The sequence below is a fragment of the Macaca thibetana genome, chromosome 3 (assembly GCF_024542745.1).
Source record: "Macaca thibetana thibetana isolate TM-01 chromosome 3, ASM2454274v1, whole genome shotgun sequence".
Lineage (NCBI taxonomy): Eukaryota > Metazoa > Chordata > Mammalia > Primates > Cercopithecidae > Macaca > Macaca thibetana.
Genome location: NC_065580.1, coordinates 107650947 through 107671713, shown reverse-complemented (window position 1 = coordinate 107671713; position 20767 = coordinate 107650947). Strand labels below are relative to the sequence as shown.

Sequence of the window (20767 nt, the reverse complement as noted above, 5' to 3'; positions counted from 1 at the left end):
GTAACTTGTATTTTACTGGGCAATTTAAGTAATACTAGGTTATCTACTTTGGTAATTTTGACAACACTAGGCTCAGTTGTACTGCTGGTAGCTCTAATGAGATGTTCATTGAGGAGGGGATGCATTCATACAACACCCATGTATTAAAATGCCTGCCTACTGCGGCCCTGAATCTGTAACTGTGAATGCGATGTGGACCTTGCCCTTAGAGTACTCCAGATGTAGTGGGCAGAAGTTGACAAAGGGAGTCCGGTAACCCCAGAGTTGTGCTGGGGGAACCATAGGACACCAGGATGCTCACTTTGTTGGCTGAAGATTTTCGAATGGATTTCCTTCTCAGTTATGTCTCATGAAGAGTTGGGCTTGTGTGTTGATCTTTCCTGGAGAGCCCAATGAGACCGTGTGCCTTGTGTCCATTTCAAGGATGGGGTGTGTTGCCCTGATTGTCGGTAATCCGCCTAGAGGATTTGCTAGCTTGCCACCTGTATTAGTCTGTTTGCATCCTGCTAATAAAGACATACCAGAGACTGGGTAATTATAAAGAAAGGGGTTTAATGGACTCACAGTTTCATGTGGATGAAGGGGCGTCACAACCATGGCAGAAGGCTCTTACATGGTAGCAGACAAGAGAGAATGAGAACCAAGCGAGAGGGTGTTCGCCTTATAAAACCATTAGATCTCGTGAGACTTATTCACTACCATAAGAACAGTATGGGGGAAACTTCCCCTGTAATTTAGTTACCTCCCACTGGGTCCCTTCTACAACACGTGAACATTTGTTGAGACTGAGGGGAAGGGCCTGTTGACCTCTAGAGGGCAGAGGCCAGGGATGCTGCCAGCCATCTTGCAATGCTCAGGGCAGCTCCTACAGCAAGGAAGTATGGCCCCAGCTGCTAATTGTGCCAGGAATGAGAAAGCCCAGGCTAGAAGCTTTCTTCCCTAAATTTCATCAGAAGTAACACTGATTATATATAGAAGCCTTAGGTGCTGTTTCCTAGTGAAGATATAAATTTAAGAGGATAAGGTCTGCACTTCTGATGATAAAATGTGAACTAGATCATCCATTTTGCAATTGTGCACCTGGCTGTACCCCAGAGTAGCCTTGCTGTGTCCCCCTTCCTTTCCCTTGTGGTTTGTTAATGTTGGGGAAAACTGGTGAGGTCTAATTGGGCTTGGTTAAGTGAATTCCCAAGGGGAAGCCTCCTTGCTCCTTTGCTTTCTCAATGGTTGCTTTGTGTACAGCTCCCCTCTGACTCTCCACTGCAGCCAATGTTATTGTATTCTCACCTGTTCAACAGGTTTTTCCTGAACGGTCTTTGAGAAATAAATACTAGTTAAAAGGGTAGAAATACAAGCGTGGCCTTTGATTCCTAAAAGGTTAGCTGACCTCTTTTGCTGTAATTCTAGATGATTTTATGTACAGGTGGGGGCAAGGTGCTTAAAATGCATTCTTATTTTTATTATTTACTGTCTTAACCCCCAAGATGGTGTATGCTTTCTTTTGAATAGTGTTACCTAAAATTCACAGAGTCTCTCTGCACATTAGAGCCTGCTTTCTTAATTCTTATTCTAGGGTATGTAATTGAACTTGGATCTCGAATTGAAGTAATGTAGCACAGATATAATGCATTGTTTTTAGAGCTCTCAAGTATTCAAAGAGCATACAGACTATGGAGAGGAAGTTGGGAGTACAGATTGTTTGCTTGCATTTGCACATAGCAGACACTATAATTACTTAACAAGTCCCTATTGTTGAATATTCAATTGTTTTCAAGTTTCGAGAATTACAGACAAAACAGAAATTGGCATTGCTGTGGTTAATAATTATTTCTTGAGGATAACATTCTAGAAAATTGAAATTACTCAAAGGGGATGCAAAATTTTAAGGCTTTTCGTATAGTTTGCCAAAGGCCCTCTAGAAAGCTGTGCTGATTTACACTCTGAATAGGCGTGCAGGGACACACAGCTTCCTTCTTTAGAAGTCACAAACCAAGAGGTGTGGTGGAAGTTGTCCAGGGGGTCAGGAGTATGGAAAACTGAACCTACCAAGGATAACCCCACCGTTCTCTGAACACATTCTCTTCCTATTCTTGCCCTTCACTTCAGCAAGTACCCTGTTTCAGGAACATAACAGGGCATGCTCCTCCCTTGGGGCCTTTGCTCTTGCTGTTGTTTTGGCCTAGAAACTGATTTCTCCAGATGTCCACAGGTCTCCCATCCTCACCTCTCTGATGTCCTTTTTTTTTTTGAGACAGAGTCTCGGTCTGTTGCCCGAGCTCGTGTGCAGTGGTGCGATCTCGCCCCCCTGCAACCTCTGCCTTCCGGGTTCAAATGATTCTCTTGCCACAGTCTCCTGAGTAGCTGGGATTACAAGCACCACCACGCCTGGATAATTTTTGTATTTTTTAGTAGAGATGAGGTTTCACCATGTTGGCCAGGCTGGTCTTGAACTCCTGACCACAAGTGATCCACCCGCCTCAGTCTCTCAAAGTGCTGAGATTACAGGCGTGAATCACCACATCTGGCCTCAGATGTCTTTATTCAGATGCTGCCTTCTCGGTGAAACTTTCCCTGATTTTCCTGTTTAAAATTGTATTCCTGCCCCTCCCACACTGGTAGAGGCACAGGCTTCAGTTTCCTTCCCTGCTTGATCTTCTTCATATCCTTTGTTGCTAACTCCCAGATTTGCTGCTCTGTATCCCCAGCACGGGGAATAGACCTGGCACTGAGCAGAGGCTCAATAATTAGTTGTTGAATGAGTGACTAAACCAGTGCTTTGTAGATTTGCTCTTGCTGGTTACCACTGATTAGCTTCTCAGCAGGCTTCCCTAATCGTCTTTGGTCAAAGGAGTAGCGGTTTTGTTTTGGTTCATTTCCTTTACTTGTCAGCTGCACTGAAGTTAGTTATTTATATAACTGCTGGTGGTGGTGAGAATTCCATTAACTCTGCTATCTCTGTTGTCTCAGTAACGTGCAGCTACTGCTGAGATCTGGGATAGTAACTGACAAGGCTTACTCTGGTCTGATAAAGGACCAAATGCACATGTTTAAGATCTTCATTACAGATACCAATTTCTCAAAAAAGACAAGAGAACCTGATAGAAAAGGGGCAAAGGTTTGGACTGTTCACAAAAAGGGAGGGTGTGTCTTTTCCTCTTTATGTTCAACCTCACAATAAGAGAAGTAGAATTTAAAAATAGATTAAGATTTTATTTTTCAACCTGTCAGGTTTGCAAAAATTCATTCTGTTAGTGAGGCTGGGTATAAATAGGCCACATCATACAAGTCCAGTGGAGAGAAATTTGGAAATAGCTATCAATATTAACTGCATCTGTGCTTTGACCCAGCAGTTTTACTTCTGTGAATCTATTGTAAGGATGTACCTGCATATGTGCAAAATTAGTTAGACATAAGTTTATGGATCATAGTTTGGTTTATGATAAGTAAACTTAAGAAATCACCCAGTGGTCCACAGCAGGGGACTGGTTCATCAAATAGGACACATCCGCACAATGAACTACTATGTAACTGTAAAAAGAATCAGGATGCTCTCTTTGTACTAACATAGAAGGATTTAGAAAATATACTGAAAGAAACAAAAAGAATGCTCCCTTTTGGCCAGGCACGATGGCTCACACCTGCAATCTCAGCACTTTGGGAGGCTGAGGAGGGCGGATCACCTGAGGTCAGTAGTTTGAGATCAGCCTGACCAACATGGTGAAATGCTGTCTCTACTAAAAATACAAAAATCAGCCATGTGTGGTGGTGTGCGCCTATAATCCCAGCTACTTGGGAGACTGAGACGGGAGAATCACTTGAATCTGGGAGCTGGAGGTTGTCTTGAGTCAAGATCATGTCCCTGTACTCCAGCCTGGGCAACAGAGGGAGACTGTCTCAAAAAAAAAAAAAAAAAAAAAAAAAGCTGCCTTTTATATAAAGAAAGTGGAAATGCAATAATGTATTTTTGTATTTGCCTTCTATACTTGAAGAAATTCTGGAGGGATACCTAATCACTTGGATAACTGGAAGGATAAGGAGTGAAAGCAGATATTGGGCCGGCGGGTGACATTGGGAGAAGAGACTCTACAATGTACATCTTTGTACACACAAACACACAAGTTTGTATCACATGATTGTTAACAAACTAATTTTAAAAAGAAATGGGGCCAGGCCAGGTGGCTCACACCTGTAATCCCAGCACTTTGGGAGGCCGAGGTGGGCAGATCACCTAGAGTTCAAGACCAACCTGGCCAACATGGCGAAACCCTGTCTCTACTAAACATACAAAAATTAGCCAGGCATGGTGGTGGGCCCCTGTTATCTTAGCTACTCGGGAGGCTGAGGCAGGAGAATTGCTTGAATTTTGCAGTGGGCCAAAATTGTGCCACTGGGCAACAGAATCAGACTCTGTTTCAAAAAAAAAAAAAAAAAAAAAAGAAATGGGCTAGCCTGGGAAGAGGCCGCAGAGGATAATGGTTGCCTCCTTTGTGTAAGAAGCACGATTCATTCAAGTGAGAATTCAGAGTCTGTTCTGAATGCCATCCAATCCACAGCTGTACATTTTTCTGCCCCGCCCCCCCCACCGAAGGTGCATTGTGGGAACTGACCTTGGGTGGGGAGTATGAGTGTGCATGTGTGTGAGCTCTCAGGGTGTTTCTCCTTCATGATATCCTGGTTGCTATAGTGCGGAGATCTATTTGTGACACGCAGAAAACACTTTAAAGAAACACTGCTTCCTGACCATGACTTCCTGGGCAATCTGTCCTTCCGGAGACTGTTGAGCGCCAGACATTTACATGCACGTCTGGACAGAGAGTGAGCCTGGCTCATTCAGACCCTGGGCACCATTTGGAACAGAACTCAGTGGTAAGGAATAGCTTTCTTTCCACTGAAGATTCACACAAGCCGTGCCCCACAGGGCAGCGTCTCCTGGCGGCTTTGACTCAAGGGCGTTGGCACGGGTACCCCCATCTTTCTTCTTTCCTCAGGAGCCCGTCTTACCGTTGGCTGTGCCCCTCACCTCCAGCACCCAGACACCAAGGGGAGCCGTTTTTCATACCAAACCACCATGAAAACAGGAAGTGATGAAGCAAAATTCACCCTGCATCGGCACTGAGTGACTTCTCTTTCTTTTTCTGTCATTCCTCATTAGGTATAGACACGTGTGGCCGTTTACACTGTAGGATCCCCAGTCCCACTGGCTTTGAACATTTTGGGGGCTTACAATGCCGCCACCCGCGGACATCGTCAAGGTGGCCATAGAATGGCCGGGCGCCTACCCCAAACTCATGGAAATTGATCAGGTTAGTAACGTGACAGCCTTGGGTGTTTATTTTCAGTTTCCTTTCTATATGGGAATTTTCATAGACTTTGGATAGTTCGCTCTTCTCCCTTTCTTCCTCTAGCTGTGTTGAAAAATCTGTGCAGTAATAGTTGCAATGTAGCTTGATCTCTGTGGCACATATAATAGTGATGGATGGAGTTTTTATACTCTTCCAGCATCCACTTGGATTGTGTCAATGCAGGATTTGTGTCTGAAGCTGGGAAGGAGGTGGGAGGGACAAGTGGATCGGGCCCTGGGCAGTTGACACAGTGGAGGCTGCCCCATCCCTGCCTTGCCATGACACATGAATATGTGCAGATTGTTGGAACACAGGCAAGACAAAACTTAATTTTTAAAATCACTTTTTTCTTCATTTTTTGCAGAAGCAGCGAAATGCACTGATACTTTGTTACATTAATAGTTTTATAATGAAATTAGTATAGAGGGGTTCAGTCTTGGATTTCAGCCAATTGTAATTTTTATTTTTAGTGTAAAATTCACTATGTGTCTAGCATATTGTCTGCCATGAAGTAAATACTCAACAAGTGTTTATTGAATTAAAAAATATCAAGAAGACTTATAAAAGTGGTTTGACCCATAAAGACATCCTTTAACTTGAGTCTTGAGAATTGTATGGTGTGATTCTCATGCACTGTTTGATTATAGGTTATCTCGGAATGGTTCATTTTGTCCTCACTTTACTGTAGTCATTCAAGAGCAAATGATTTAAGAAATAAAAGGTTGAGACCTAATATATACTTACGGGTTTTATAATGTATATAATATAGGGTTCTAAATGGCTTTCTACATTTTAAAAATTATAATACCATGGCAACTCCAATCTTTATGTTCTCTATGCTATTTTACGATTATGATTTACAATTTTTTTCCTGATCAGATTTTATTATCTGGCGGCAGATCAATGCAAGAGTTATATGGAATTGTGTGAATCCAAAGGAATCATTAAAATGAATTATATGGGTCAGATCAGAATTAATTGAACTTAAACTTAAATGTAAGAAAGGGTAAATTTTTGGGATTTTTGTCAAAAAAGCTGTCATCAGACCACACATCATTGTCATTTTAACTGCTGTCTAAGGTAGTTTTCTAGTGACTCAAGAAGCAACCTATACAAATAGAGAAGAGTAGAGATGCCTAATAGTTTCGGATACTTTTGAGTCAGGCAACAGATGCTTATCTGCTTTCATGTGTGGTTTGAGATGCTAGTTAAAATTTACCTTAAGAAAATGTTTGGAGATACTTGGTGCAGACTAAATGTAGTTTGGATTAGGTTTGGCCACAGCCTGAGAGACCGATGGCTTCAATGAGATAGAAGTTGGTCTCACACATGTGTAGAGGTCCTGAATGCCCTGCAGTGGCATGCACTCGGGCCCTCTGTCTTGTTGCATTGTCCTTCTCAGTCTGTGGGGCTTTGGATCACATGCTTGGGCATCACCTGAAAGCACATTAGAAATGCAGAATCTCTGGTCTTATTCCAGACCTCCTGACCGAGTCTGCATTTTAACAAGATCCCCAGGGTATCCCTGTGCAGTTCAATCTGAGACTTGCTGAGCTAGATACCTGGTGCCCAAGCCCGGTACTCATCAGAACTACCCAGGCACTTACTCGAAATAACTGTTTTCAGTGGTCCCATCCCAAGAGACTCTAATTTAGTGGTTCTGGTAAACTATTTAATTTTGATTCTGCCATGGTCAGTGCAGTTTGAAAACCTCTGCTTTAAGACAGCAGCTCTTAATAGACAGTCCTCCTTACCTGTGAGGTGAGTGTAGTGTTCTCTGCCTTTGGAGGTGTCCTTTGCTATGTGTGTGTTTTAATGTATATATTTTAAATTATCTGTTTATTTTGGAATAATTTTAGATTGACAGAAAGCTACAAAGATTGTGTATGCTTACATTTATACCCTTTTTCCAGTTTCCCCTCAGGTTAAAATCTTAATCTTGTTACGTTAGTCAAAACTAAGAAATTGACGTTGGTACATTACATTAACATAACTACCAACTTTATTTGGATTTCATCAGATTTTCCACTAATGTCCTTATTCTGTTTGAGGATCCAATCCAGGGATACCAATTGTCATGTTTCCTCAGTCTCCTTCCATTTTGGACAATTTCTCAGTCTTTCCTTGTTTTTCATGGCCTGATAACTTTGACAAGTACTTGTATGTTGATACAATTTTAAACACACAAAAATTGCAAGGATAGTACAAAGAACTCTGTACCTACTTTTCCAGAATCATTTGATGGAGCCTTGGAAGCACCATCCCCCTTCACCCCTGAACACTCAGTGTGTATGTCCTAATATCGTAACCATTCTCTTACATAATAATCACAGTACATTTCTAAAACCAGAAATAAATTGAATAGTGGTATAATGCTATCGTCAAATTCACAGTTTGTAATTCATATTCAAATTCCATCAGTTGTCCCAATAAGGTCCTCTATAGGGCCTTATTTTCTCTATGGTGTAATATCCCATCCAGGATCATGTAGTATGTTTATTGTCAGATCTCTTTGATCTCCATTGATCTCTAGAAATTTCTCAGTCTTTACCTTTTGTGACCTTGACGTTTTTGTAGAGTACAGGACAGCTGTTTTAGAAAAAGTCTTCAGTTTGAGGTTCTCTTACATATCCTACTGATCAGATTCGAGTTTTGTATTTTTGGCAGAAATGTAGAGAAATGATGTGTCCTTTTTGGCTCATCATATCAAGAGGTACATGATGTTGCATTATCTGATTCTTGGTGATTATTCTGATTTTACAGATGACAAGTGTAAACAATTGCTTAAATTGTAGGCCTCCTGTTAATCACATATGGAAACCTAGACAGACAGGTAGGAACCCAGACTCTTGCCCTGCAGTTGCCGGAATTACAGTGAGACTTATGGAAGTGTTGCTGTCAGATGTTTCTTGATTGAGTCAGAAGTTGGCATGAGAATTAGAAGTATGTTTTCACATGCAATGAAGAGTAGAAGAAATGACCATTACTTGGGTTTTCTCCTTACCTTCTACCTTGTTCAGTAAAGAGCACATAACCTGCCTCTCTCTCTCTCATAGCATGTTAGCTTCATTTAGAAAGCTCTTTGCTTCTTTTTAGCCTGGATAGCTGCTATTTCACTAAAAACCATTTCCAAAAGTTGGGTTAAGCACTGCTGCTCTATTGTCTCCCAAAAGTTTGGGTGCCCCTCCACTTACCACATTGTCTTGTGCTTGTCTATCAACTGAACCCAGTGGTCCTCAACCTTGAGTGTGTACAAGAAGCATCCAGTGAACTTATACAATATGCATATACCACCTTGTGCAAAATGCAGCCCCAGCCGCAGAGATCGTGATTCTGTTGGCCAGGGACAGGGCCTTTCTTCTGCATCTGTGATAAGCACCAGATGAATCTAATCCAAGGGCTTCCACAGTTTGAGAAGCAGTCATTAGACTGGGAACTGCCTGTCTTTGACTGTGGTTTCTCCTTGCCTGGTGAACAGTCCTTAAAATGAAAAGATACTTCATGAATGAATCACTGGGAGGAGGCGCTTCCTGAGTAGTGATTATCTTATCAGGTACTCAGTTCTGCTCAGCCACCCTCCATCAGTGCCTGGAGTTGTCAGAGGGACGTCTGCCCATGATGGACTTGTTTCTCTTCTTTCTAAATATTTAGGAGAAAATTCTGTGTTTCCACTCAGCAGGAAAACCCCCCAGGAGCTTCTTACACATGGACTTCGCTGTATCACGGGAAGGTCTCAAAAGAATTACCAGCTCACTGGTTCCTGACTCCTGCTCTTGCCTTCACAATGTATTGTTGAATTTCAAGCTTGGGGGGCCACTTGAGGCTGAGGATGTTTGTTGTCTGGATACATCAAGGCTCCCGCATCCACTGTTCTTGTTAACTTATTATGTCCTGAATAATGTATGTGTTTCTCGGTCAAGAGTCTGGAATCCCAAACACTTCGATAAGCAGCATGTAGTAAGAGGCAGTGTGGCAAAAGGGGCAAGTATAGGCGCCAAGGACATTTAAACCTGGATGCTTGTTTTAGTTCCTTCAGCTGTTATAACAAAGTACCTTAAACTGGGCAATTTACGAACAACAGAAATTTATTGCTCACAGTTCTGGAGGCTGGGAAGTCAAGATCAAGGCACAGTGGATGTGGTGTGTGATGAGGGCTTGTTCCTCATAGATGGTGCCTTTGTATGTTTCCCCATAGGCAGAAGGGGCGAACAGGCTCTGTCAAGCATGTTTTTATACCACTACCATAGGGGCCAGGTTTCAAACAGGTGAATTTTGGGGAGACACAAACATTCAGACCATAGCAGTCCTGGAGCCCTGCTTTCTGTGAAAGTCTCAGCCTTGTTGAGCCTTAGTCTTTTTGGGATATTAATTTGCTACTTTGATGGTCCTTGTGAAGATTAAAGAAAACATGTGAAAAGAATGTAGCATGTTGCATAGTTTAGAGTGATTCCTTAATAAAGGCAGCCATTATTGGTGTTAGTTTAAGCAAATTCTCATTAGATTGGAAAATTAGGTACTCTGGTTTTCCTTTTCACCCTCAGTTCCATTTAAACAGTTGCCCTTTTTTCTCATTCTTTCTCTGACTAACTTTTTACATGTTTAGGAAGGAGACAAAATTAAAAGATAAGTGGGAGGCATCCTCTGGTAATAAAGAGGTGTCCTGACTGGACACATAGCCAGTTTGTGCTATGGAATACTCACTGGCTCCCTAGTACTTTGTGATTTTTTTTTCCATCTTGGCCACTCACCATTTCTGAGCAGCAGCTTTTCTGTTCCCTGCATAAAGTCTTCAAGCCTCCAGTATTTCCTGTCCCTGCCCTGCCCTCTCAGGCCTTGCTTTTCAAGGAAGACACAGACCAGAAAGCTACCACTTCTGTCTTTGCCTTAGAACTTGTCTGCCTGCATATTTGCATGGCACCACAGACTACCTGATGCCTTTGTCTCATGCCTTCCTGTTTTGTTTTGCTGCTTCTACTGCCAGCAGAGGAGGGAAGAGGTGGTCCCAATTTGTTTCCAGTGCTTTCAGCTTATCCCAGTCCCCAATGCTCCACATAGATTTTAGCCCATCCTTTCCACCTTACCTGGGCTTTGTCCCATCCATTTTCTCTTCTCTTGTTCTTTTCTTCTTCTCTGTCTTCAGCAGTGAACTCTTCTGTTCTTACCTTGGAAAATCCTCCCCTTGACCTAGTAACTCTCTTTTGGTAGCATTTTATTCTATGTTTTTCCATTCCAAGCTTATTTAAATGTTTCTAGTATATGCCATCGATGTTGTTCCATGCTTATTTTAATCTTTGCACGAACAACAGTTTACCTCTTTACAGGGCTCCCCTTTTTGGTGGCACCTCTGCCTTGGTTGTCCTCACCCTCTCGGTTACACTCAGCAACGTTGCTCATTCTCATCTTCTTGAAACTCTCCCTCCCATCCTCTAGCTTCAGTGCCTGAGATTCTTCCTCCTTGTTTGATTCATCTGGGATTGTTTCCTTCCTGGTTCCTCTTCTTTCTAGATCAGTTCCAGCCTCCGTGCGAAGCCCTCTGGTCTGTGTGTTCACTGTCGACACTTTTTGTCTTAGAGTCCATGTTCACTCATGATGTTAAAGTTTCACCTCTGCCTACATACATAACAGCAGTTCCCGTCACCAACGTGGCCTGCCAGCTAATCACTAGTTTCATTTCTTTGTTGGGTGGATATATGATTCCCCTCTCTAACTTCTAACTTTAGTTGTCTACAGAAGAGACAAATGGTTAGTGAAACTGCCCATATGTTAACCTGAAGAAAGGGGTCTCACACGTGTTACCAACTTTTGGAGATTATATCATGTAGAGAAGGGACCGTTAGATATGTTTTTTTTTTTTTTTTCCTTGACGCAGGTTCTCACTGTGTCACCCAGGCTGGAGTACAATAGTTCAATCAGAGCTCACTGCAACCTCTAATTCTGGGCTCAAGAGATCCTCCTGCCTCAGGCTCTTGAGTAGCTGGGATTACAGGTGTGCACCACCATGACTGGCTAATCTTTGTATTTTTAGTAGTGATGCGGTTTTGCCATATTGCCCAGGCTAGTCTCGAACTCCTGGACTTAAGCGATCCTCCCACCTCAGCCTCCCAAAGTGCTGGGATTACAGTCCATTAGCCACCACACCCTGCCTAGATGTGTTCTTCATGGCCCAAGTGTAGGAACTCCATCCTATTTGTACTAGGAGAGAGATTCCACTTTTGCTCAAGAAAAGCCAGCACGGGCCATCTCAGCAGGTGAGGGGATTGATCCATCATCTCTACTAAGTGTGCATCAGAAAAATGCTTGGAGAAGAGGTTGTGAGCATATTCAGGCCCAAAAAGGGCGATGGGAAGAGATACATAGTTTTCAACCTTAGTTCTGCTTCTCAAATGGCTTGGGGCAGAGGGGTGGCTGCCGAGGGCTTCTGGGCACTCCTCACTCATTCCTGCTGCAGTACCTTTGTATTGTCCCATTTTCATTTGTGGATGATTTGGGGGAAGATTTTGTTTGAAAAAAGTTTATCAGTTTTAAAAAATAGACATGGATGATTCTTGAGCTTTCTGGTGTTCTGAGACTTTAGTCAGATTCTTTAGGGTGACTTTGTATCCTTCCATATATTTCATGAGAATTACCCCTGGGCCAAGGTAGTGTCTGCAGGCACTGTATGTGATTCCCAGGTACCCTTCCATTTTGTAGAAGCTGCTCCTTTAGATGCTTGTTCCCGCACATCCACGGTCTTTTTTCATTTCTTGCCGTTTCCTTCTAAAAGTATGCCACCTTTAATGCCCCCTGCCTTCTCCCAGCTCTCCACTGCTTTAAATCCTGGCTTTGCTAAGCACTGCAGAGAGCCTCCTTTGTACTCAAACGTTTTCTGATCACATTATAATGCAGTCTTTTCTCCAGCTTTCTAATTTCTTATACCATTTTCTTTGCCTGTAGCTTTTATTTGCAGTTAATACATTTCACACATAACGTAATTCACATTTTTCTTTTTTCGTGCTCACTTCTCTTGAAATAGATTATAAGCTCTTGGAGGTCATCCTGTGGCTTACATACATTTGTATCCTTTGGTTCATCACATTGATCTCCATTACTGTGTATCTACAATAGGTTTTAATTCTGAACAGTGAAGATAAGAATAAAACACTGGTGGTCCTCATTCTCCAAACAGAAAAATTATAACATCTCCCCTACCCCAGTATATTGGGAGGGGGTTAGTTCCCTAAAAGAAACACAGATGCATGTATTTTAGGTAAGTGCGATTGCCTGCAGTTTTTCAACTACCATATTTCTATTGCATATTTAAGATATAATTCCATATGCATAAATTTGATTTACACGAGACTTTGAAAATCTCATTGAGTAAAACCCATTTGAGTTTTTGTACTTTACATGGAGTTTTGCTCATTAGTAGTAGTAGTAATAATAGCGCCACACATTATGTGGCAGGCAGCAGAAGGCCTTGCATGTGGTATTTCATCACCTTACTACAGCCTTCAAGATCGACTTAGGCTCCCTACTTCATAATTATTCAAAGGTTCATTAACTTGCCCAAGATTACTCAGTTAGGAAGGTACTGATTTGAATCTAGCACTGTATGACACTAAAACCCAGGCAGTTTTTTGGTTTTATTCTTGTTGTTAAGGCAGAGTTTTGCTCTTACTGCCCCGGCTGGAGTTCTATGGTGCAATTCTGGCTCACTGCAACTTCCGTCTCCTGGGTCCAAGCAATTCTCCTGCCTCAGCCTCCTAAGTAGCTGGGATTACAGGTGCCCGCCACCATGCCTGGCTAATTTTTGTATTTTTAGTAGAGTCACAGTTTCATCATGTTGGCCAGGCTTAGACATTGCCAAATGTCTTTTGGGCGGTGGACTGAGTCTCCTCCTGTTAAGAATGGACTAGGTCAGGGCCTCCTGAGCTTGCTTCTGTATCAGAATCACTTATGAAACATGTTGAAAATACACAGAGGATCATTGTGTAGTGATCCAAGGTTCAGGGATCCTTGTTTTTGTGAAGCTCCCCTGGTGATGTTCATGCTGTTGGAACTACATTTGAAAACATTGCTGTGAAGCCCTTGAAATTTCTCTCTCTCCCTACAGAAGCTACCTTTGGCTCCCGCAGTAACTTTTAGTGAGTCATTTAAAGGTAGTGCCTCAATTTCTCCATGAGGGAAATGGTGCTAAAAATTTTTAGTCTCTCCTTACTTTACAGAGAGTACAAACATAGCTTTAAGAGCTCATTTTGCTCCAGTTAAGAAAGGTGTAAGAAAGACTGTGTGGTACTGCACCACTGCTTTCATACTGTCATAATAGGTGAAGAGATATTGGTAGAGGAATAGTCATCCTTTGTCTGATTTTTGCAACTTTTGGATTTGGTAATGTAACAGTTATTTCTTAAACTTCCTTTAAAATAAGGTGACTGGGTACTTCCTTTTCTGGTTTTAGTGAGAGAGTCTATATAATAACCTCATAAAATCTTAAAAATTTGCCATGTTTTTGAAGAAAAACACAGCAAACATACCTCTCCCTTTAACTGAGCTGAGTTTAATTGAGCAAGAATGAACTCTTCCTTTCTCCTTTTCCTTCTGCAGATGAAATGCAGATTTTTAGTTTGCTCTGTAGGTGGTTGCTGGTGGGGTTCTCTTCTGTCCTACTTCCTTCCACAACACTGTCACTCAGAAGTTTGGGCAACTCAGAACACACTTATTAACTATGTTTTCTTAAGACTTCGTGACTAAGACCGCTGACATTTCTAGAACCTTTTGTGAATGTTACACTTTGTGCTTATTTTCCTGTTAGGTCAGCAGGTTAATTGTGGCAGAGTATCTAAATATGTGAATTTCAGTGTTGAGAAGGAACTCTGGGTACCCAGGAACACAACAGCTTGTACTTCAGGAGTACGTTGACCAATATGCAGTGTGTCAAGAACTCCAAGGAAACGAGAGCAGCCTCCGGCAAATAAAATATGTGCTTTTCTAGTTTCTTGTTCCTAGCTTTCCATCAAATGCATTCATGGGTCAGTGGCATCACCATCATGCTTGACTCCCACCCCCACATACTCCACAGCCCCTCAAATAGCAAGTCCTGTAGAATCAGCCTCCTAAGTGGGCTTGAGTCCATCCATCCTTTTTCCGTCCTAGCTGCCACTGCTCTAGCTTATTTCCCCTAGGTGGCTTCAGTAGCATCACAGCTGGCTGCCAGGCCATGCTTCTTCCTTCCCCTTCAATCCGTTCCCCTAGGCCTAACATTCTGTACTGGCTTCCATTGCACCTAGAATAGAATCCAGACGTCCTTGCTGTGGTTGGCAGGGCCCCGGGCTGCCTCCAGCTCTTGCCAGTGCACTGCCTTGCTTAGTGCCACTGTGGAGTTCCCCAACACCACCATCTGAGTTCTCATCATATGGAAACATTTTCTCCTTTCACAAACACAAATTTATTACCACTTCAAGTCTTCAAAAATGTGATTTTTCTCTTAACTAGAAATTACCTTCCTCAGTTCTCTGCATGTCTAACACCTGTTTATTCTTCCATCCCAGATGAAGTGTAAGTTCCTTAGACCTTTCTCTAAGGCCTTTTCTGACTCTTCAGACTGGATGAGGGCGCTTGCTGTGTAGAACTTGCAACATCCCACAGGGCTTCACTTGTCAGCATTGTAATCACTGTGTGATGCTCTGCATGGGCCAAGTGTGTCCCCAGCGCCAGCAGAGGGCCTGCACGTGGTAAACTCATAAAGGAGTGTTTGTTGAGTAAAGGAAATAAGTGATATTGATACTTTTTCTGTCTATTGATACAGACAATAATATGTGAACAGGAATGGCTGTGGTGAAGACATTCCTTGCTTCGTTTGCACCACGTATTCTAAATACATTATTACATTTTATAAATACCGACTTTAGGAAAATCTTTGTGTGTCTTTCCATCAAAGCCATCTGTAGTTAAAAGACAATCAGTGACTTTGAGACAAACCATCTCAAAATGATGATGGATGAATCCTTACTCTGGGAGAAGTTGGTGGTGATCTGTTTGGATTGATCAGCCTCATAATCATGAGATGCTCATAATTTCCAGCTGTCATTTCTTCCTTGACCACCCTGACCTATATAAACAACCATCCATCTGCCTGTCTGCCTTGCTTATCTGCATGGCTCTTGTATCTCAAACTCAGCATATTCAAAACAGTCCTTGTTCCTCCCACCTCAAACCCATACAGTTTTGCTTTTCTTCATGTTTTCCTTTTCTTGGTGACAGATGTGAACTACACCCAGTTTGCTCAAGCTGACACCATGTGTCTTTTAGACTCTTTTTTTCTCCCTCATCTTTGTTATCCAATCAGTCATCACAGAAAACTTGTCTGCATTTTCTGGTCTTGGTCACATCTGCTGCTGCCACCCTATCTGGACCTCTTCCTTCTGGTCAGTGTGGAGGAGTACAGAGAGCAGGAGAGAGCTTAACATCAGTGTGTGTTGAGTATCCTCAAAGACATCTCTTCAAAAGAGAGAGCATAATATTTACACAAACAGGAGATTATGAGGACAAAGCAAATGGGTATAAATTGTGAACAGGTGTACATGAGAAAGAGCCAACTAGATACCTTATAAGTGAAAAATGCAGTAGTCGCTGGTGGCACGGTGGCTCATGCCTATAATCCCAGCACTTTGGGAGGCTGAGGCGGGCAGATCACGAGGTCAGGAGATTGAGACCATCCTGGCTAACACGGTGAAACCAATCTCTACTAAAAATACAAAAAAAAAAAAAAAAAAAAATTAGCCGGGCATGGTGGTGGGTGCCTGTAGTCCCAGCTACTCGGGAGGCTGAGGCAGGAGAATGGCATGAACCCAGGAGGCGGAGCTTGCAGTGAGCCGAGATCATGCCCCTGCACTCCAGCCTGGGCAACAGAGCAAGACTCTGTCTCAAAAAAAAAAAAAAAAAAAAAAAAACAACCAGAAAAATGCAGTAGTCTTTCCCTTATCTGTGGGTTTGCTTTCCCCAACCAACTACAGTCTGAAATGTTAAATGGAAAATTCCAGAAGTAAACAACTCATAAGTTTTAAATTGTGCACTGTTCACAGTACTGTGATAAAATTTTGCACTATCCTGCTTTGTCCCTCTGGGACTTGCAGCACCCCTTTGTCCAGCGTATGCATGCTGTAGACACTTCCCATTTGTTAGTCACTTAGTAGCCATTTCAGTTATCAGATCAACTGTCATGGTATGGCAGCACTTGTGTCCAGGTGGCCCTTATTTTACTTAATAATGGCTTCAAAATGTAAGACTAGTGATTCTGGCATTTCAGATATACCCAAGAGAAGCTTCCTTTAAGTGAAAAGGTGAAAGGTCTAGATTTACTAGGGAAGGGAAAAAAAAATCAGTTGCTAAGACATATGGTAAGAATGAATCTTCTATCTGTGAAATTGTGAGAAAGAAAAATAATTCATGCTAGTTTTGCTCTCAAACCTCAAACTGCAAAAGTTATGGCCACAGTGTATGATGAATGCTTAGTTAAGATCAAGAGGCATAAAATTTGGGGGTGGAAGGTATGGAGAGAAACATGTTCTGATTGATGGCAGTCAGGTTCAGTACTATCTGAGGTTTCAGGCATACACTGGAAGTCTTGGAACATATGCCCCTCAAATAAAAGAGGGACTACTGTATATGTTAATAAAATGTAAAAAGAAAAAAAAAAAAACCAACAGCAGAAAGATAAAACAATAAAACACAGAGTAAGTCTAGAGTGGATTTGGCTAAAGAGAGAGTTGGTAAATTGAAGGTTGAAAATGAGGAATTCATTCAGAACATGGCTCAAAAGAGAAAGGAATGAAAAATATTAATACGAATGCTAAGCTGTATTGAAAAGGATAAATTAAGAAGCTATAATCTATGTCTAATTGGCAGTTCCACTAATAAGGAAATGAATGTTGGAGACAAAATATTTAAAGAGCTTCTGGCTAATATCATGCTTCTCTGGAATTAAAGGGAAATCTGACAGTGAGAAAGAACAGGGGCTCTGCATTTGGCCACTTGGGTCTGTGAGGCTCTCCCATCAGAAGCCATGTGGACTTAATACCCTGTCCAAGGGAGTAGAAAATGGAAGTTGTATAAACAGGGGAGTGACATAGTTAGTTGTACTTTTAGAAGGTGCCAATTGGAGAATTGGTTTTTGGGGGCAAAATGGAAAATGAGAGGCTAGTTAGATTGCTCTTGCAGTAGCCCAATCAAGAAGCAACTATGCCATGAACTGGGATGGAGATAGGGAGATAGAAAGAAGTTAGGTATGTGTCCCGTTGTGACATACGGAAAGACTAATTTGACAGAAAATTGATGATTGATTATGGGTGTGGGGTAAGGCAAAGTAAAGTGCTAAGGGCAGTTCTGAGATTTCTGGTATGAACAACTGGAAGGATCCTGGTGACATCTGCCAAGATAGAAAACATCTGTAGAGGACTGTGTAGGTGGACTAACGTTCCTCATGGACAACTTACAAAGGGGTACAGGAAATTGTTCAGGTGTCAGCATATCTCCTTTCATATTTCCTTTGGGTTTGATACATCGGCCAGTTTTCCTGTTTAACTTCTCTCAACCCCAGTGCAATCCCTTATCATTTGAGAATGCACACCTGATTATGCTACTTCGCTGTCTAAAAACCCACATGGGTCCAAACCTTTAAGAGTTGTCATATTTCGGAATCAGTAAAAGAATTGTAAATATTCTCACCACAAAGAAAAGATAAATATTTGAGATGATGGGTATGCTAATTACTCTGATTTGATCATTCCACAATGTACACATGTATCACAATATCACTTTATACCCCATAAATATGCAGTTATTATTTGTCAATTATAACTAAAAACTAAAAGAGTTGTCTACGGGAATTAGGCATTTTTTTCCTCTATCTTGCCTTTTGAGCCTCTGTCTCATCTTTCATTTGTGCGACATTGTCAGCTCCTCCGTATGCGAAGAGGTCATCCATTTCGCTCTGCCATTGCATTTGCCCAAATGCAAATTCAACCCAGAATGCCTTAGGCAGTCCAAATAGCACTGACTTGTACTTGCTTCCCTGTACCCACAGGCAGAATAAAGAGGACAGCTTTGAGAGTCACCCTGGATTGCATTGGCAGGAAAGAAAACAAACAACAATATGAAGGAGAGAGGGAAGATGTAGTGTTGATTCTGAATTTGTATTCTGACAAACTAGAAGAAGATGAATAAAAGTTGAAAACTGGGAAAGACAGTTTTGGGGTAAGATTTGAGTTTGAGGTTATGAAAGGATGTGCATTCAAGTTGAATTGGTCTGAGACGGAAAGGACTACAAAGAAGTAGGGGTTGGAGATGGTGATTTGGGCATCCAGAGTGAGCTTGAGCAGAGAGGCTCTTCTGGTTGGTATCAAATGTTCCAGCATTAATTTAGGATTTTATAATTTATGCGTGAGGAAGGATCATCTACTATTCATATGGTGATGCTAAAACATTGCACTTCAAATAACATTTGTCCTGAACTTCCTATGTGTCAGGAACCAAGGCACCCAGCTCCAGCACCCACTCCACAGGTGTTAGCTCTGAGCACTTGGGCTTGTTGTTCATGGTTTTGATGACTTGGTAGATGATTTGGGATGGAGTTAAATGGTAAGGATTCTGGAATTGTACAGGTCTGGGTTCAAATTCTGACTCTGTCCCATGTGTTATGAGGCTTTCAGCAAGTTACATAGCATCTCTCTCTCTTTTTTTTTTTTTTTTTTTTTTTTTTGGAGTCAGAGCCTTCCTCTGTTGCCTAGAGCTGGAGTGCAGTGGCATAATCCTGGCTCACTGCAACCTTGACCTTCTGGGTTCAAGTGATCCTCCCACTTCAGCCTGCCAAGTAGCTGGGACAGTGGGCATGCACCACTATGCTTGGCTAATTTTTGTACTTTTTGTAGAGATGGGGTTTCGCCATGTGGCCCAGGCTGGTCTCGAACTCTTGAGCTCAAGTGATCTGTGCACCTAGGCCTCCCGAAGTGTTGGGATTACAGACATGAACCACTGGCCAAATTACTTAATATTTTAAGATCCCTCGTATGGTTTTCTCATTAGTGAAATACACTTAGTAATATTATCTGGTAGGGAGTGTATAGTAGTCACTCAAAAAACAGTAGCTGTTGCTACACTGTATCATAATTAGAAGGGCTGGCCAAGTGATCATAGTAAAAGAAGATAGTAAAGTCTGGGTTGATGTTATATTGAAGGTAGGGGTGGCGAAAGAGTGTGAAATTGTCATAATTGTTTGCATAGTTTAGACCCTTCCTGAAAAGCCTGTGTTACTATTCTTCAGTGCTGTAGGTTCTGCCTCAGATTGCCACCATTAGCTTAATGGAACGTTTTTTGAGACTCAGAAGCCACATCCCTCCACTACCTGCTGGCGGATGTCTCATGTCCATTGCCACTCAAGAAAGGAGGATGAATTGCCATTAGTGCATCCACTCACAAACACACAGACCAACTAGTAGCATAGAGAGACAAAAAATACAAGAAAAAAAAAAAACCTAAATGAGAAACATGAACTAATTTCATACTTTTTTGGTCACTTGTTCCTTTCAGTGTTCTTTTGACCGCTGTCTTACTTTCAATCTCAGGTTCTTTGCCATTGATAAACCTTCATAATCCTGTGTGGAGATGGAGCCTGAACCCTACTTTGCCTTCAGGGCTTATTGGCTTTCTCATATCTACTCTCCTAGCCTGATAACATCCTATCCATTAGCGCTGACAGTTATTTCTGTTTATCCTACTGAATCTCTGTGAATTTTTATTTTTAAGCTATGCACATAAATACAGTTAACTTTCCAAAGGTGAACTTGACACACATAAATAAATTATTTCACATGGGTGAAGGTAAGCAGACCATAAGGCCTGATTTGATTCTCCGTGTGAATCATTCATTTCCACATGAAAGGGAACACTTGATTGCAAAGGCATGGTGGAGTGCAGTGGCCTTCTATGGGTCTAGAGTCATCTAGAAGTACTTGGAAAAGACTGATATTAAGGAAATTTGAAGACAATATAGGAATTAGGACAGTGGTTGTTGTTGCTGTCAGAGATAAGGAAATTTGGGAAAAAATTGTTCTTGATATCTATGGCAACATTGATATGTAACAATATTCACTAAATTAATCAGGAACTAGGAGGAGAATCACAAAAGATTATGATTGATCTAAGTAGTCCTTTATGTTTGCATTGTTCATCTCTATAGTTCTGTCATTTTCTAAAGTTGCAGTTTCCCTTCTAATTGAAGGGAAATACAGTGTCTGCTGAGCAGAAGCATGTTAGAATATCTAAAGGAGAATGTAGGTCTGCTTGTCTTTAACCCATTAATACATTCGACATAATTGTTTCTGTCTTCATTTATCTTCATAGTTTAGTGATTTTTATGACACAAAGACTGTACTTTATCTTGGTAAAATCTA

General features: G+C 41.7%; 1 protein-coding gene across 8 annotated transcripts in view; it reads left to right on the top strand.

Moving 5' to 3' along the window:
- ELMO1 (engulfment and cell motility 1) overlaps positions 1-20767 on the top strand; it is a 578919-nt gene that overhangs the window by 102169 nt on the left and 455983 nt on the right. For 7 of the 8 annotated variants that reach the window (XM_050783309.1, XM_050783305.1, XM_050783301.1 and 4 more), the window contains exon 2: positions 5153-5303. In XM_050783309.1, the coding sequence (XP_050639266.1) occupies positions 5226-5303 (78 nt within the window). In that variant the 5' untranslated portion in view covers positions 5153-5225. Of the gene's footprint in view, positions 1-3929; positions 4867-5152; positions 5304-20767 lie in introns of those variants that run through there. The other variant, XM_050783303.1, reaches the window with a different exon arrangement.